The sequence below is a fragment of the Rhinopithecus bieti genome, unplaced genomic scaffold, assembly GCF_001698545.2.
Source record: "Rhinopithecus bieti isolate Rb0 unplaced genomic scaffold, ASM169854v2 scaffold_22442, whole genome shotgun sequence".
NCBI lineage: Eukaryota > Metazoa > Chordata > Mammalia > Primates > Cercopithecidae > Rhinopithecus > Rhinopithecus bieti.
The window spans coordinates 152,287-171,539 of record NW_016810717.1 but is presented as its reverse complement, the minus strand read 5'-3'; the positions used below and the strand labels follow the sequence as shown (position 1 = coordinate 171,539).

Sequence of the window (19,253 nt, the reverse complement as noted above, 5' to 3'; positions counted from 1 at the left end):
CACTGTCTCCTTTATGAAACCTTCCCTGATCTCTTAAGCTGGTTGTGGACTTTCCTTTAAGTTCCCAACAGCAGCCAGATGTGGTAGTGCATGCCTGTTGTCCCAGCCACTCAGGAGGCTGAGGCAGGAGGACTGCTTGAGCCCAGGAGTTTGAGTTCAGTCTGGGCAACATAGCAAGACCCCACTTTCTAAAAAAATAAGTTCTCACATCATTTTGACCCTTTTGCAAGATCCTTGTATTAATATATCTTGTATTATGGTTAGATATGTATACTTCTGTCTTACTACATTAAAGGCTCTCTGATGGCAAGGATGATGTCATACTTGTTTTCTTTCTTTCTGCTCTAGTACATTATATTTTATCATAGTTGCTCATTAAATGTAGAGTCATTTATTGGTTAACTGTTTCCCTCCAGATGGAGCTATTTCTTTTATTTTTCCTCTTTTATTATTTTTTCATCTCTTACTATCTGTCTGTGCCCCAGAATCTCTCTTTTTGCTTTTTCAATTTTTCCTCCTCACTGAAACTCTCAGGTGACTAATGGTAGCTGTGGGCACTGCCTTGCTGATCTGGGTTCTCTTGAGGCTGACTGTGCAGAACAGTTCTAGAATAAATGAAGATCAGGTAACAAATAGAGATAGTAGTGCTGTCTGAACAGTCTCTGGAGTATGTTACTGTGCTTCTTATTGACATAGGGATGCCTTGACTAAAGTGGGCCTGAAATGGATGAAAAGTTTCTGCAGATAGAAATGGTAAGTAATTTAACAGAGTTACACAGGGGCCTATGCAGGGGCCCCATACCATCCATTTTTTTCTGGAGTTTTCTTTCTTTAAATGCTACCCTCAAAGTGCCACAGCATGAACAGAAGATTTGTCTCACAGAAGTCAACAGTCGTTGAGGAGATGCACATAGACATGAAGCAGAACCCCCGTGTGGTGGGCTGCAGGCTGCTTCCTCCAACCTCCCTGTCCCATCCCCACACAAAAAGATACCCAAATCCTAATCTCTGGAACCTGTAAATGTTACCTTATTTTGAAAAAGAGTCTTTACAGATGGGATTAAGGATCTTGAAATGAGGAGCTTATTCTGGTTTGTGTAGGTGGACCCTAATTGTCATCACAAATGTCCTTATAGGAGAGAGGTAGAGGGACATTTGATACACACAAAAGAGAAAGCAACGTGAAGAAGGAGCAGAGAGAGGTTTGAAGATGATTGCCTTGAAAACAGGAGTAATATGTCCCCAAGGCAAGGAACAGATTTTCCCCTAGAGCCTCTAAAAGGACTGCAGCCCCGTTAACACCTTGATTTTGGTCCAGTGAAACTGATTTTGCACTTCTGTCCTCCAAGATTGTGAGAGAATAAGTTTCTGATGTTTTAAGCCACCAAGTGTGCAGTAATTTGTTATAGTAGCCACAAGAAATGAATATACCATAATACCACTAGAAAGACAAGCCATTCCCTGATGGTAAGTAACTGACAGGAGGCATTTTGCAGAGTATATTGTAAGAGAGAAAAAATCTTATTATCATTTTGGTTGTTAAAGACCTTGACGTTCAAATTATAAAAGTGATTTCAGACAAAGGCTAAAAAATGGTCATGCGTGAGGTAAGAAGGTCACTGATGAATAGATGACTCCCTCCCAGCACAGACCCATATGGAGCAAAAGCAGCACAGGTCACTCAGAAGAGGATTGGCCAAGCCTCAATAATGCAAGAAAAGGGAAATCCAGATTGTACCAGAACAGACACAACCTCTTAGGCATACGCTGTTACAGATTTTTTCCCACTTTCCTTATAAGGGAGGATTTAAAGTTAATATAAAAGAATCAAATGTTCCGTATTTATTTATGCTTAACTAGATATAACCAATTGTACTTTAGACTCATTTGTTGATGTGCATTCAGTTACTTTCAATTAGTCCTTATAAGATGTTTATACTTTCCTGAGGAGAGAAACTTCTCCAGATAGTGTTATGGATCATTCTAGATCCAATGGGCCCCACCAGAGTGTAGCAATCAAACTTCTGTTGCTCAGAGAGAGTGAGCCAGGTGCACGGTGCTCTTTCAGAATGCTGCATCCACCAGGCTTTTTCCAGGGTGTGTGGGCAATCCATTTACTAGCAGTAAGGGAAGGAGTAGCATGGTAGGTAAAAGAGTAGCAAGCTGATGGTTTCTATGAAAACAGAAATAAGGTAAGTTCTTTCTTTGTAAAAGGAAAATATAAAATCAGAAATGGGATATCTTCTTATAAGAAAAGAATCAGCTTTACTTAAATGGAAACTAAGGAGGGCTCCCTCTTCTGGCTGCAATGGAGTAACTGCTTGCAGACTTAACCCCACTGTAAACAACCAGAAAATGAGACAAAACATATGAAACAATTTTCATATATTGTACAACAGGTAGCCCAGGACCATAAGCCCTCAGAGAAAGGAAACAAACAAGGTGAGACTTAAGACTTAGCGTGGTTTTCTGCCTGGAGGAACTTTCTGGAATGTGATGCAGGGATGGGAAACCCAGGAAGATTGTGGCATCTTCCTGAGTTAAGGAGACAGAGATCAGAGTTCAGGGAGGCCAAGGCAGCTTGAATATTCAGTGTAGAGTGCCAGCAAGAAGGGAGTGAGATAGGTTCAGAAATGGGCAAAAGGTTTTGTCTTGAACCCTTGACTGAACACTAAGCTGTACATGTGTAGAATGAAACTCCATGACAGGTGTACAAATAAAATTATGAGAGAAGGAACAATTACCAGAGAGACCTAAGATAAGCAATTCCCAGAGCTCACACAGGATGGACAAAATGTTCAATTTCTGACCATTCAGAGTAGAGAGGCCTCTTTCGACAGTTATGCACTCAGTAGAGACCCCAAAATGGTTATGCTTCATGAAGTATTAGGGCTCAACTAGGCCAGAGTAAAGGCAGTGGTGTGTTGGAGTTGGCTCACACTGGTTTGTGAGAGTCAGTTGTGTATATCTCTTCTCTGAACTTCAGTGACATACATTGGTAGCTGGAAATCAGCTATTATAGAATATTTACGCCAAGTAAATCAGCATATACTACAATTTACAGTTGTTTCAACCACCCCCACCCCAGAGAGCTGATTGTTGAGTGCTTACCAGCTATAATACCACAGGTATTGTAGGAAGATATATAGTCGTTGTCCTTGGTCACTGGGTCACACACAGCACTCCTAAAAATCTTGGCATTTTCGGAATGATGAGGGTGATAGGAGTGTCTTTTGTTCTAACAAGGCAACTCTTGGCAGGCCACTAGATAACTTCAGGATGGGGGATGGTCACCAGAAAGATAAAGCTTGGAATTTTCCACCCCACCCCTCAACTTGGGGGTTGTGTGTGGCAGTGGAAGGTCGGGGTGGGGATGAGAAACAGGGCTAGAAATTAAGTCAATCACTAATGGCCAGTGATTCAATTAATCATGCCCTAGTAAGAGAACCTCCATAAAAATCCCTTAATGACAAGGTTTGGAGAGCTTCCAGGTTGTTGAACACATCAAGGCACTGGGAGGGAATGGATGCTCTGAGTTCCCCTCCCCTCATGCCCTGCCCTATGCATCTCTTCCATAGGCTGTTTCTGAGTTGTATCCTTTATCATAAATCAGTAATAGTAAGCAAAGCACTTTTCTGAGTTCTGTGAGTCATTCTAGAAAAGTATCAAACATGAAATGGGGAGGGATTGTGGGAACTTCCAACTTTGCACTCAAATTGGGCAGAGCAGGGGTAACCTGGGGACCCAATAATTGGGAAGCATCTGAAGTAAGGGCAATCTTGTGGACTGAGCCCTTAAACCTGTGGAGTCTGATGCTAACTCTGGGTAGTTGGTGTTAGAATTGAATTGAATTGTAGGACACCTCATTGGTGTCAGAACTGGTTGGTGTCAGGAAGAAAAAAGCCTCTCAATACCACTGAGTAAAACCTACCCAAGGTCCACGCTAGAAAAGCTTTAAAACAAGTCTCAAAAGGATCAAACTAGTCTGCAAGTAACTTAACTGCCTCTCAAAATAAAATTAAACTTTCTTTAAAGGAAAACATTAAAACACCACCAACAGTGTAATATTCAAAATGTCCAGCATCTGATAAAAAAATAACTAAACATACAAAAAAAGCAAAAAAATAAAAAAATAAAAAAAAAAATTGTGGCTCATCACCAAAAGAAAAATCACTCCATAGAAAAAACCAAGATGGACCAGCTTGGGCAACATAGTGAGACTCCCCATCTCTACAAAAAAGAAAAAAGGCAGGAATATTGGTGAATGTCTGTGGGCCTAGGTACTCAGGAGGGTGAAGCAGGAGGATTGTTAAAGCCCAGGAGTTTGATGTCATAGTGAGCTATGATTGTGCCATTGCACTCCAGTCCAGCCTGGGCAACAGAGGGAGACCCTGTCTCAAAAAAAAAAAAAAAAAGAAAGAAAGAAAGAAACCAAGATGGAATTAGTAGACAATATGTTAAAATAGATATTATAAATATAAATATTATAAGTAGATATTATAAATATTTTCCACAATATAAAATTTCTGCAATATTTTGTGGAAAAAATATAAATTGTCCCATACAATAAACAAATAAAGCAAGCCTCAAAAGATTTAATGAAAATATGAATATGGCAAGAGAAATGAAAGACAAAAAATAATTAAATGGAATCTCTAGAGCTGAAAATACAATACCTGCAGTAAAATTTCACTGGATAGACTGAACAGCATATTATTATAGAAGCTAAAGAAAAAAGGTTAACAAACTGGATAACTTTGAAATTATTTAAAATGAACAACAGAGAGCAAAATAAATTTTATTAAAAGTAGGCCAGGCACGGTGGCTCACGTCTGTAATCCCAGCACTTTGGGAGGCCAAGGCAGGTGGATTACCTGAGATCAGGAGTTTGAGACCAGCCTGGCCAACATGGTGAAACCCAGTTTCTACTAAAAATACAAAATTACTGGGCGTGGTGGCACATGCATGTAACCCCAGCTACTCAGGAGGCTGAGGCAGGAGAATCACTTGAAACCGGGAGGCAGAGGTTGCAGTGAGCCAAGATCGCACCATTGCACTCCAGCCTGGTAGACAAGAGCAAAACTCCATCTCAAAAAAAAACAAAAAACAAAAAACAAAAAACAATGCTGAGAAGAATAACAAATTGTGCCAGGACAAACTGTGGAACAATATCAAGGGACCTAACATGTGTAATTGGAGTCATAGGGTGGGAGAAGAAAAATATTTCAAACTATGATAACTAAAAAATTTTAATTTTGATGAAAACTACAAACCCAATTATCTAAGAAGCAAAATGAACCCTAAGTGATATAAACACACACTCATACACAAAAAACACAGAAAAGAACGTAATAATTAAGCCACTAAGACCAGTAGTAAAGAGAAAATCTTAAAAGTAACCAGAAAAAAAAACCACATCATATACATTGATATAATGATAGGAATTCCCGAACTTATTATCAAAAACAGTGCAAGCCAGGAGACAATGTAATGACCGATTTAAAGTGCTGAAAGAACAACAACAAAAAAGAGTCTATCAACCCAGAACATTCTATATTTGGCAAAAATATTCTTCAGAGATGAAGGCAAAATAAATACATTTTTAGATAAGCAGAGGTGAGAAAATTTGTCAACAGACCCGCATTAAAATACATGCTAAAGGAAGTTCTTCAGACTGAAGAAAATAATACCAGATGGAAAGCCAGATAGATAAGGGATTAAAAGATCAAGAAATGGTAAATATGTGGAAATATATGAGACTTTCCCTCATTTTAAGAACTCTTTAAATGTAATTGCTAAGACAAAAGCTTAAAAAAACAAAATATATTTTGGGGTCTACAACATAAGTAGAAATAAAATACAAGAATAGTGCAAAGGATGGGAGGGGAACATTTTAAGTACACAGTTGTACATTTCTTAAAATATACCTGAAATTGTATAATATTTTGAAAGTAGACTGTGGTGAGTTAAAAATATTGTAAACTCTAAGCAATCCCCTAAAAAATAAGGCTAAGCGGTAGCTAATGTATCAGTTTCCTGGGTCTTTCATAACAAACTACCATAAACTGGGCAGCCTGAAACAAGGGAGATTTATTCTTTCACTGTTCTAAAACCTAGAAGTCTGAAACCAAGGTGTCGGCAGAACCAAAGTGATTGAAGGCTCTTTCTTGGCTCTCTAGCTCCTGGTGGTTGCCAGCAGTCTTTGGCCTTCCTTTCACATTCGTTGATTTTGTAGATGTTTCACTCCAAATCCTGTCTGCATCACATGGCATTCTTCTGGGTGTCTATGTCTCTGTTTTCACTTCTTATAAGGACACGAGACATTGGATCAGCATCCATCCGAATTCAGCACAACTGCATCTTAAACTAATTACTAATGGAGTCTGCAAAGACTCTATTTCCAAATAAGATTTCATTCTGAGCTTCCGGTGGACATGAATTTTAGGGGACATTATTCAACCCAATATAGCTAACCAACCAAGAGTGGAGAAAACATGGATCATAAAAAATATTCAATAAATTAGTTGATTATTAGAGAGTAGACAACTTCCTCAGGTATGAAAAACAATATAATTAAATCTGTATCAATTTTAACTTGGTTAATTAGTTAAAATGCCCAGTTGGTGAGTGGAAGACGTGATTTGTTTATTTATGCCTATCTGGTATCCATTTCCTTCTTTTTTCTTGCTCACAGTGATCCACCTCTGTCTAAGTGATTCACTGGATGGTAACCCAAAGTCCTGCTCAGAATTAAGTCCCAGTTGGCTTAAACTACTCGTGTTGGTCCCATTTTCTTGCCAGTCACTTATTTACAGGTGAGCATTTTTGGCCAATTATTGGCTAATGAAATGTGGTGGACATGACTGAGATTTTTCTGGGAAAAGTTTTATTTTCTCTAAGGAATACACATTAGGGGGCCCAGTGTGGTGGCTCACACCTATAATCCCAGCACTTTGGGAGGCTGAGGTGGGCAGATCACCCGAGGTCAGGAGTTCGAGACCAGCCTGGCCAACTCGGTGAAACTCCATCTCTACCAAAAATACACGCACACACAAATTAGCCAGACATGGTGGCAGGCGCTTGTAATCCCAGCTACTCAGCGGGCTGAGGCAGGAGAATCTGTTGAACCCGAGAGGCAGACATTGCAGTGAGCTGAGATCAAGCCATTGCACTCCAGCCTAGGCAACAAGAGCGAAACTCCATCTCAAAATAATAATAATAATAATAATAATAATAAATATGCCTAGAAGAAGCAATCCCTTTCCTATCTCTGAGAATTTTTGTGTTTGAGTGCCATGTTTAGAATTGGAATGGCTGCAGCCATCTTGCTATCAGGAGAACCACAAAGAAGAAGAGTTGGATCTGGTGCATGATACATGGAAATTCTCAACCTCTGAATATCTTATTATAGGGAAAAATACATGCCTTTTTTGTGAAAGCCAAAATGAATGAGGATTATCTGTTACTGCTGCTAAAAGTATTCTGACCAATGGAGTAGGTCTACACAAGGCCTGGGTGAATAAGCCCAAATTTTCATTAATCACAACTGTATGAATGGGACATACTTCCCATTCTAGGACTACACTCATGCATCCTTTGAGGGCCAAGAATGAACCAGAAAACTCCTACCAACATAAAGATGAAGATTGCCTGCCTTTAACAGATGTCTTAAAGATTTCATATCTAGTTGTAAGTTGTAATTTTTTGTGTTAATTTTCTTTTTTAAATTTGAGATGGAGTCTTGCTCTGTCGCCAGGCTGGAGTGAAATGGCATGATCTCGGCTCACTGCAACCTCTGCCTCCCAAGTTCAAGTGATTCTCCTGCATCAGCCTCCCGAGTAGCTGGGACTACAGGTGCACACAACCGTACCCGGTTAATTTTTGTATTTTTAGTAGAGACGGGGTTTCACCATGTTGGCCAGGTTGGTCTCGATCTCTTGACCTCGTGATCCACCTGCCTCAGCCTCCCAAAGTACTGGGATTACAGAGAGCCACCGTGCCAGGCCTGTGTTAATTTTCTTTTTCTTGGTCACAGATTTAGTCTACAACTTAACTGTATGGTATGGTGACTGTATCAATAACATATCTTCATATGTAAATGTCTTACAAAACATCTTATATGTAGGTAATTGTATAAGAGTAAGATGAGGGTAAATCTGACATTATGATAGTACTGATGTCATGATAAGGAAAAAATCTGATGATATCATGTGTTCCAGATGATCCCCAAATATGCTTTTTATTGCTCTTCCTTTTAAAAATGAAACAGAAGCTCAGAAATGTGAACTAATGTTTTGAGGTGGCATAACTACTAAACAGCAGAATCATAATTTGAATTTAGGTATTTTGACTGCAGTTATAGTGCTTTTCCCATGATATCAGTGTTTCCCAAGGTGATATGCATACTACTGGTGATATATCTGATAATCTTAAGTGATAAGTGGGCAAACATTTTTAACAGTTTTCTAGTTAAATGTGTGTTGGAAAATATAATTAATTGTACATCAAAACTGCTTTCTCAGATTTTTGCATAGGACAGGGCTAACATAGACAGTGCCATAAAAATCCATCATAGGACACATAAAATACAAGGTACACTCAGGCAAGTGTACGGATGTTTTCAAATTCCAGTAACTGAACCTTCCATTATATAAATTATTGATGTTAGAGATGATATACATCAGTTACATGGCTTCTCATATAATGAACGTTTGCATCCTTTTCAGTAAAATATTAATCTTTCTTCCATAAGCTCTCAGTTACTTGCAAGATCGGTAAGACTGTTTCTCATGTATAATCTATTGCAGCAATAAGAAAAATTACTCACTGATGTAAATACAGGACATCTTTCCCACCAGAGAATCATATGAATATTTAACAAATCTGCTAAAATTGTCAATCCACATTAAGAGCAGCTCAATACATATTTGACTTTTTCCCCTCAAGATAGGTGGTGACCACAGACGACATTTGTTTTATAGTGGAGTTTAGTGGCCTTTGCAAAAGGTCTTCTCTTGTCTATTCAAGTTGCAAGAACTTCATGGCTTCCAGAAGGAACTCATCACTCTGTAAAATTGTATGCATGATTAAAATTGACTTTGCAAACTAGCTTATCTCATAGATATATTTGCTCATCTGAAAACTTAAGTTTTTCCTTTCAAAGTAAGCTTATGAAAATATATCATGTGCGAAACCAAATGCACACAATTCTCATGAAAATGAAATATGGAATACATGTCATGATTGTGTGGCCTTAGATTATTTTTGTTATCTAAATTATCTGGCTCTTGTTTGGATTTCTGAGGTTACCAGTAACATCATTTCCTCCTGTATATTCTGAGTGTATGTTTACTTTGTGTCCTATGACTTGTTATACCCACTTATTAGTTCATTTTTTATAGATTCTTCAGGACTTTCTATGTAGATGATCATATTGTCTGAGGATTAAGACAGTTTTATTTATTTCTTTCAAATCTTGTCTCATTGCATTGCTAAGACATCCAGCATGGTGTTGCATAGAAGTGAGAGAGAACTTGTTCCCCATCTTAGGGGGGAATGTATTTAGACTCATCATGAGACTAATATGAGCTGAAGTTTTTCATAGATTTCCTTTTTCACATCATCTATTTTAATTCTCCCATTAAGCTTAGTGTTTGGGTAGAATTGTCTCCATTTACAGATTGAATACCGAGGCTCAAAGATGTTATATAAATTGCCCAGACTCATAGAGCTAGCAAGAGGCAGTCAAGACCCTGATTCCAGTGCTGTTTCAACTGTATCAGTGATTCCATTTGTCAGGTGTCTGGTGCTTTATTCAATTTAAATCATTCACTTAGGAAACAATTATTAAGCTCATACCATGTGCTATACTTTAAAGGTGCAAAGCACTGAATGAAAGCTATTTATTTGTATTAATAAGATTTTAAAACTTAGATGATACCCACGTAATCTTTTAAGAGAGATTCGCAAGAGATTTTTGCATAGATTACTTAGAAAGACAAGAGGAAATCACCTTACTGATGAAAGCAATATATCATCAGGATGGCATATCCCATTAAGCATTAAAGGGATGCTGAGTTTTAGTTCTTAAAGCATAAATTTGTGTCTCCAGAGATAATCTGTGACAACTGTGTGTTTGATAGCTCTATTTATCTGTATTGAAGAACACACAAATTCCACTTTAAATACAGCTCATTCTCATAGAACAGCCCATTGGTTTGGTGATTATCATTATCTTCTTTAGCATTGTATCAGAGAATGTCTTTTCCTTCTGATTCTATTGGGAGCTAATTTATTCATATTTTAAGTGTTTTAGATAAGGAGATTTTAATTTTAGGTTTAGTTTCTTTTTATCTTTGTCCATATGTATGTTCTAATTCATTCATTCTAAATTGAGAGATAATTTGCAATGTGAAAATCAGCTCATCTTTCTTTTTCAGGTTATGAATAAATATCCAGAGGGAGATAAAGATTGGAGAAGGGAATCATAGAATGTTAGGACTGAAAGAGACCACGATGGTCACCCTATTATTTTACAGTTAAGGAAATTGAGGCCGAGGAAACTTAAGCCACATGTCTAATATTATACAGCTGCTGGCCAAGTGGCAAAGCTGAAACTTAAACTCAGTTCTTATGCCTCCCAGGACCAGAGTCCCTTCCTCCCTCCCCCCTCTTTCCTTCTTACCTTTCCTTCCTTCTTCAGGGTTTCACTCTGTTGCCCAGGCTGAGTACAGTAACACGATCCTGCCTAACTGCAGCCTCGACCTCCTGGGCTCCAGATGTCCACCTGCTCAGCCTCCCAAGTAGCCTGAGATACAGGCACACCCACCATGCTGGCTAATTCTTGTATTTTTTGGTAGAGATGTATTTGCCCATATTACTCGAGGCTGGTCTTGGAACTCCTGGGCCAAGCAACCCGCTAGCTTCGACCTCCCAAAAGTGTGAGATTACAAGCATGTGCCAAACACCTGGCCCTGTACTTTCTATTTCGCACAGGCGACAAATAATTAGGTAGGTGGTTGGGAATAGTTTACTGTTTAGTATCCCTTTCAACTCCAAGAGATCTTTTGTTATTATTCCATTACGGGTACATTATATTATTTCTACATCAGCTAATGTGTGGAAGTATTTCATGCCATTTCTTTCCAAATAAACTTTCAAATTAAAATAATTTTAAAACTTCTATAGGTCAAGTTTAATTAGAATCAAATACCCCTTTTGAAGAAAATACTCCTACTTCATATATTTGCTGTAAACAGAACAATATGTGTAACTGTTCGTGTTTTAATAGAATCAGTGGTTGTCCTTCTACCATCTGTTTTCAAAGGACCCATTGATTGTTCCTGCCTTGTTGGAGACATTCACCTGCAGTGGACTCCAACACATCTGTGCCTTAAACTAACAATGCAACATTGCTTTTCTCAAGACACAGAATCAGCCTAAAAATATAAAAATTAGACACAACTTTGAAACATAAAGTGTGACTGCAAAAAATGAAATTATACATATTCAATTTTTTGAAAAGTTCCTGATTAGATGGTATCAAGCAACAAGGCTGTTTTTTCTTTTAGGAAAAATTTTATTTTTCAGCCGGCACAGTGGGCTTACACCTATCATCCTAGCCTTTGGGAGGCTGAGGCAGGTGGATTGCCTGAGCTCAGGATTTGAGACCAGTCCAGCAACATGGTGGAAATCTCCTTCTTTATAAAAATACAAAAAATTAGCGGGCCATGCAGTTGCACCTGTAGTCCCATCTACTCAGGAGGCCTGAGGCAGGAGAATTTCCTTAACTGGGGAGGCAGAGGTTGCAGGTGGAGCTGAAATCATGAGACTGCATCAGCCTGGTGGCAACAGGAGTAAGGCCCTCCAACTCAAAAAAAAAAAAAAAAAAAAAAAAAAAAATATATAAATATATATATATATATATCATACACACACACACACACTTTTATATATAAATATATATATTTGATGATAGAAATTATTTTTAATTCTGTCAAATCCACCAGACTGTAGCCTCTTAGCCCACAGTTGTTTTCAACTATGTCCCCAGCACCTATTTGAGAATTGCCTAGTAATGCTTACTAGAAATGCAGACATCTGGTCCAGTCCCAGACTACTTTTCTAGTTGGGAATTAGCATTTCAATACACTCTCCTCCCTATACCCAGGATGATTCTTATTTGCACTAAGTTTGAATCGTTGGTTTAGAAGACAAGAAGTGTGTCCTTTTGTTATTGTTGTTGTTGTTAAGTGTAGTTTATTCGTAAATGATCCAAACTTGAAACAACCAAAATGTTCTTCAGCAGACGAATGGACAAACTGTGGTACATCCACACCATGGGGTACTATATAACAATAAAAAGGAACAAACAATTGACACATGGAACCACTTGGATGGATCTCAAAAAAATTATGTTGAGTGAAAAAGGCCAATCTCAAAAGGTCACAAACTATATGATTCCACTTACACAGTATTCTTGAAATAAAATTATAGAGATAGAGAACAGATTAGTGGTTGCCACCGCTAAGAGATGGGGGACAGGGTGGGGATGGCTCTTTAGGGCTATAACAGAGCCCTATGGTGGTGGAGCAGTTCCGTGTCTTGATTATATTCATGATCACATCAATCTACATATGCAACATTTTTTTTTTTTTTTGAGACAGAGTCTCGCTCTGTTGTCCAGGCTGAAGTGCAGTGGCGTGATTTTGGCTCACTCCGCTTCCTGGGTTCAAGTGATTCTCATGCCTCAGCCAGCTAATTTTTGTATTTTTAGTAGAGACAGGGTTTCACCATTTGGCCAGGCTGGCCTCGAGTGACCCACTTGCTTCAGCTTCTCAAAATGCTGGGACTACAGGCATGAGCCACCATGCTTGGCTTCACATGCAATAAAAGTGAACAACACTACACACACACATACATCAGTGCATGTAAAACTGGTGAAATGTGAATGACCTCTGTGGATTGTCCCAATGTCAGTTTCTTAGTTGTGAATTAAGAATTACATCCTTTTAAATCTTAATTCGAACTCCACTAACCATACAGGATGCTTCATACTGCATTCTCTGACGATGATAATGTAATGTGTACCCAGTCCCTACTTGTAAACCCTTTATAGCTAGAGCTACTCAGCCCCTACTTAACAAGCCAGTCCCCCACCTAGGTTTTTGAATTAGTCTTATCGTTGTGCAGAAAGAATTTAGGAGCCACAGGTTAGTGTTCAGGGGTCAGCATCAATGGTGATGATGCTGTGACATCAATATCTGTTTAGCCCTTCGCTCTCTTTTTTCCTCTCTTTTGTAGCTCCAGGGAAGGGAGAGAGTTCACTCTGTAGGATCCACCTTTTCTAGGAGGCCCATTTCCCACATCGTTAGTTGGTTCATTGCATAAGGCTTATCTGTAGCCTTCTAACAAACTCTTCCCCTTCTTCCACTCCATCTCTCCCACAGCTCCATACAAGGAGCTGATTGGGCAGGATTTTAGGCTTGGGTAATATTTATATCTGTGTTTTGGCAAAAAAGTGAAGCATTATTCATTTTACTTCAAACAGACTATTCCAGGTCTTCAATCAAGTTTTAGAACTGTCTCTAAATTTTAATTATATTATTTCCTGTAGCCTAATTGGTACTCAATTTAAAATATATCATTGACAAGTCATCACCTCTATGTGCAAACCCACGCCTCAGACCAGAGAACTCTTTGATGTTTAGGTCTCATATTTTAAAGGAAGAGATGTAGATATCCGTGGCTCCAAACCCATTTCTTTCTGGACCAGTGAAGGCAGGCAGAGGAGGTTGGGGCTTCCTTTTTCTCTCAAGCTGATTCCTCAAACCGCTTCTTCCTTTCCTATCAAAGGTTTCAGTTAGTCATCCATCTTTCTCAGCTCAGAAATTCTGACACAGGGAGCTTATTTGTATCTGTGACCTGCCATTATGCCTTGTTGTGCCTGGAAGTGTGTGAAGGAACAGAATTTTTACTTGAAAGAAGACAGTCTTATTTCCAGAGAGTGACACAGAGGGGTTCTTTGCCTTTCCCATCAAGTAAGACTTCCTTTCAGTCTGAAGAGAGCCAGTCTTGAAGGGCACTTGGTGTGCAGGCACCCCTGCTCCCACTCATCTGTATCTGTACCCTTGGGTTCTAGCTCCAACTTGATGGTAACCCAGGGGAGCAACTCTATGGAGCTCCTGGCAGAGTTACGGAGGATCCTTGGGGGTACAGTTGATCATTCTAGACAAATCTCCCCAGGAACAGGTTATTTTTCCAGATTTTACAGAATATAGTATTTATAAGACAATCTTTCTTTTGATTTCTCTCTCTCTCATGGCAGAACTTTTAATGCTTAATTATTCCAAAGTACTGCTTTGGCATAGCTGACTACACCAGAAATTCTTGTTCCCTTCTGAGATGGAATTACTGCTAGCAAGCAGCTTTCCAGCCTGGGAACCCATCTCAGCTTCCGACATATGTGAGAGGAACCATGCTACTAGTTCTCATCAAGAGATCTTAAGCAGAGGGGATGTATGTTACCTCTGGGCTGAGGTGGTTACGTTCCAGGTACAGGGCCTTTCATCCCTCTCTTTGACTGTCATCTGGCTGAATGCAGAGGATCCAGGAGAGGTGACAAGGAGGGCCTAGGGGATGGTAGAGCCACAGGATAGGAGGAGTCTGGATGCTGAGTTGCCACTTTAGGAGAGAGCTGCCAAGGAGAGCGACTTGACCAAGAATGTCTGAATCTGCGACCTGCTATTATGCTTTGCTGTGCCTGGAGGTGTGTGAAGAAACAGAATCTTCAAATTTATGTGAGACAGTATCAAAGACTTGGAACCAACCCAAATGCCCATCAATGATAGACTGGATAAAGAAAATGTGGCACATATACACCATGGAATACTATGCAGCCATAAAAGGATGAGTTCATGTCCTTCGCAGGGACACGGATGAAGCTGGAAACCATCATTCTCAGCAAACCAACACAAGAACAGAAAACCAAACACTGCATGTTCTCACTCATAAGTGGGAGCTGAACAATGAGAACACACGGACACAGGGAGGACATCACACACCAGGGCTTGTCGGGGGGTGGTGTGGGGGTGGGGGAGGGAGAGCATTAGGACAAATACTTAATGTAGATGACAGGTTGATGGGTGCAGCAAACCACCATGGCACATGCATACCTATGTAACAAACCTGCACGTTCTGTACATGTATCCCAGAACTTAAAGTATAATTTTAAAAAATTTAAAAAAAATTATATGAGAAATAAACTTTTATTGTGCTAAGTTACTGAGATTAGGGATTATCTGTGACAGGAGCTGGGGTTAATTACCCTGACTAATACAACCATCTTCCTTAGAGTGAGGATGAGGAAGAAAAGGATAGTAGAGTGTCAGGGAGAGGATGGCCCCCATTGACCACATATATAAGAACACACATAGAACTATGAACTAGAAACCCAAGTGCTTAGAATTCCATACTTCACAAATGGAAACAGCATCTCTATTTGTCCTGCCTAAAAATACAGTATTTAAATCTAGTAGTTATCAAATTGCATTTTGCTGGCAGTGCAGGAGGCTTAGAGACAAACAAGACAGAGTTGCTTAAGTCTTTTGTGGTAGCACAGTGCCTGCCAAACAGAAACACTGGATAAATATTTGTTGAATTGGATAGTTGGAGTCAGATATGAAACCAAATGTAACACAAGGTAAGTGTCTACACAGGACTGTGGGAATAGACAATAGAACAATTAATTTTGCTTGCATAGAGTATGTGTGAGTGGTTAGTAAAGTCCCCAGTGTCTAGATGTCTTTTACAGAACAAAGATGCAGACAGCCTTGGATTCCTTACAACTCTTAGCAATGAAGTTGATGGCTTGGGCCTCACCCCCCGTCACTGCTGCTCTGCAAACTCCCAGGCCTTCCTGACTCCTCCACTCGTGGTGCCCCCCATCTAGATCACCCTTTGTTGGTTCCTTTCCTCCTTCCCATGCACATTCCTGTAGCACTTTCATACTTCCCTTCCCAGCACCTCTAGGGAGGCCAGGGCTTCAGGACACCACCAGGGAGATATTCTTGTCCATTTCCTTATTTAACTATGAGTCAGCCCCCACTCACCACCCAGAGCTGTGCATCCTGAACATAGGTGTTTCCAGTCCTTTGATGAGAGGGCAGTGCTGTGGCTCTCCTACGACCAAGAGAGGAAGCCAGCACCTGGTTTTCCATGAAGTTACCTCATCACTTTTCCTTTCTGCTCACACCTTTCAAGTTTTGGTTCTGGAGAGGTTCTCAGGGGAACAGGCACATGGCCTGGGCCTACGGGCTTCTCGGTTCTCACAGGGGTCCAGGTCCTAGTTCTAGTCTATGCTTTTTTTTCTTTTTCTTTTCTTTTTTTTTTGAGATGGAGTCTTGCTCTGTTGCCCAGATTGGAGTGCAGTGGCGTGATCTTGGCTCGCTGCAAACTCGACTCCCGGGTTCAAGCAATTCTCCTGCCTCAGCCTCCTGAGTAGCTGGGATTACAGGCACACGCCACCTGCCTGGCTAATTTTTTTTTTAGTAGAGATGGGGATTTCACCATGTTGGCCAGGCTGGTCTCGAACTACTGACCTTGTGATCCACCTGCCTCAGCCTCCCAAAGTGCTGGGATTACAGGCGTGAGCCACAGCGCCTGGTCTCTAGTCTATGCTTTTGAGGGCATTAGGGGAAGTCTGCGTTTCAAATATATTTTGATATTCTAAAAAACTGTTTCACGATCTTTAAAATAAAAGGATGAGTCCAAAATGTTCTGTAAAATTGGGGTGGAGGTGGAGCTGAGGGTTCATTTCTCAGGCTGCATCTAGATCTTTTATGAGGGCACCACTACTCAGTTCTGCCTCTTGAGGGCACCAGAGACTGCTCTGCCATCCATAGAACAGCAGGGAACTAGGTGGCCCACGAACAGGCGATGTTCGGCCAGCCAGGGGAGCCCTGCTCGGGGGCATAGCCTTGCCGAGCTCTGCCAGGTTAGTGGGATGATGACAGGACCCAGAAGTCTGAGTTATAGCATCAGCTCTGCTCTCAGCTAGCTGTGTGCCTTTCAAAAGCCATTTCACTTCTCCGGGCTTCAGCTTCCTCCCATGTATTAAACGCAGTGGCTAAAACCTCAATTACCCTTGCACCAACCCAATAAAAGGCCAGGGGTAGAAAAAGCTGACCCAAATGGCTTCTTCTATATTTAGGGCTTTGAATTGTTCTAAATCATGGAAAAACTGGAAATGATAGAATGGCATAGATTCTTATTTCCTGGAGGCTTTGAAAGTGTCCCTGTCCTGAGCACTGACCTCGATATGACCAAAAATTGGTTATGGCAAGATGGCTGGGAGCAGGGGGCGGGTGATGACAAAGAGTAAATGAAGAAAATGAGGCTCAGGAGATAAATCAGAGTGGAAATGTCACAAGCTTTCCCTAATTTAGAACCTTACCTGATGCTAGGAAAAGGACCTGAGAAAGATTGCATAAACTTTTTGTAACTATCCTCTGCTCTGTCCAAGCTGTGTATGATATAATAACTATGAAACACAATACAAGCTAAGGGGGCTTTATTAGCACTCAACAACCCTGTTGAGATGTGGGTGGGTGTCTCAATAGTATTCTGAGTCACAAATGAACTTTCCTTGACATTTCATTTCCATACCTGAATTGTACATGATATTTTGGTTCACACCAACTCACTGGGGTAGGAAGACAAAATGCATGTCTATAGCATTAATCTTGGAAAAATGAATGAATGAGTCTCAAGCACCGAGTGGGAGAGTCTTGGCTGTGAGGGTAGTAAAGGCAATTCTGATTCAGGCACAACTCTCAGGAGTAGAAGTCTTTTGCCCCTGAGCAGAGACAACTTGGTTGCAGGTCAGTGGGGTGTAGTTTGCTGTCCCAGAAGGCACTTGTATGTAGGTTAAATTCAGAATTCAAAGTGTTGCTAAAGGACTGTATAGAGAGTATGTGGGGAATGGGAGCAAAGGGTGGTCTTATATGTTGTGAATGCCAGAGGATAGAGACAACATGGGATGTTCTGAATGCCGAAAAAACCGCATTACCATTCTGTTGGGGGCGACATCCAAATTCTGCTCCTTGCCTTGTAGGGATGTCCCGTGGGATATGGGTCAGCAAAGCAAGATAGAAGTCTGGGGATTAATAGTGCTTAGAGAGGCATCAAGGTAGTGGGATCCCTAAAAGGCTTTCTGAGAGGGCATTGCCATTCCAAATTCAAGAACTTGACACTTTCTCTAGGGAGTCATAAGGAAAGCAAAGTACCCTTTCTTTGGTCTTGCTTTGTAGACATGTCTTCTTTCAGAAAGTCCCTCCTATCAAGGGAGCCACAGGTAGATAGGGGTACAGTGCAGTGGGTTATAAAAGTCAAGGATTAAAGAGAAGGAATACACAGAAGGCATGGGGTGAGCAAGGAGGGTGGCTTGCCTTCAGACCTGGCTCCAGTGCTTATACCTATATGATCTCGGAAAAACCCTATAATCTTCCCCAGCCTCAGTTTCCTCTTCTGCACCATGGGAGCCATACTTGTACCTCTCTTGGAAGGTTCTCATAAGGATTAGGTGAAATATAAACAAATATACGCAAAAGGCTTTTTTAAACTATAAGGCATGGACTGAAAGTAAACTATTATTATTATGAAAGGCAGAGGTGGTAGGTGCATACCGGAATGCCAGGATTATTACTATTCACACATGGTGGCATTTTGGGGACCCCTGCAGCCTTGCTAAAACTACTTCTACTGGGTGACTGCAGGTGTTAGCAAATTAAGTTTTTAAAAGGACTCAAGAGCACCTGTGGGGGGCGGAGCAAGATGGCCAAATAGGAACAGCTCCAGTCTCCAACTCCCGGCGCGAGCGACACAGAAGACCGGTGATTTCTGCATTTTCAACTGAGGTACTGGGGTCATCTCACTGGGGAGTGCCGGACAATCGGTGCTGGTCAGCTGCTGCAGCCCGACCAGCGAGAGCTGAAGCAGGGCGAGGCATTGCCTCACCTGGGAAGTGCAAGGGGGGAAGGGAATCCCTTTTCCTAGCCAGGGGAACTGAGACACACAACACCTGGAAAATCGCGTAATTCCCACCCCAATACTGTGCTTTAAGTAAACGGGCACACCAGGAGATTATACCCACACCTGGCCGGGAGGGGCCCACGGCCACGGAGCCTCCCTCATTGCTAGCACAGCAGTCTGCAATCTAACCGCAAGGCAGCAGCGAGGCTGGGGGAGGGGCGCCC

The 19,253-nt window shown here is 40.8% G+C and overlaps 1 protein-coding gene across 1 annotated transcript in view; it reads left to right on the top strand.

The window, feature by feature from the left end:
• Positions 1 to 723: 723 nt before the first annotated feature.
• Positions 724 to 19,253, top strand: part of LOC108542582 (protein piccolo-like) — a 119,277-nt gene continuing 100,747 nt past the window's right edge. The window contains exons 1-2 of the mRNA XM_017892658.1: positions 724 to 753; positions 16,902 to 16,993. Of these exons, the coding sequence (XP_017748147.1) occupies positions 724 to 753; positions 16,902 to 16,993 (122 nt within the window). The remainder of the gene's footprint in view (positions 754 to 16,901; positions 16,994 to 19,253) is intronic.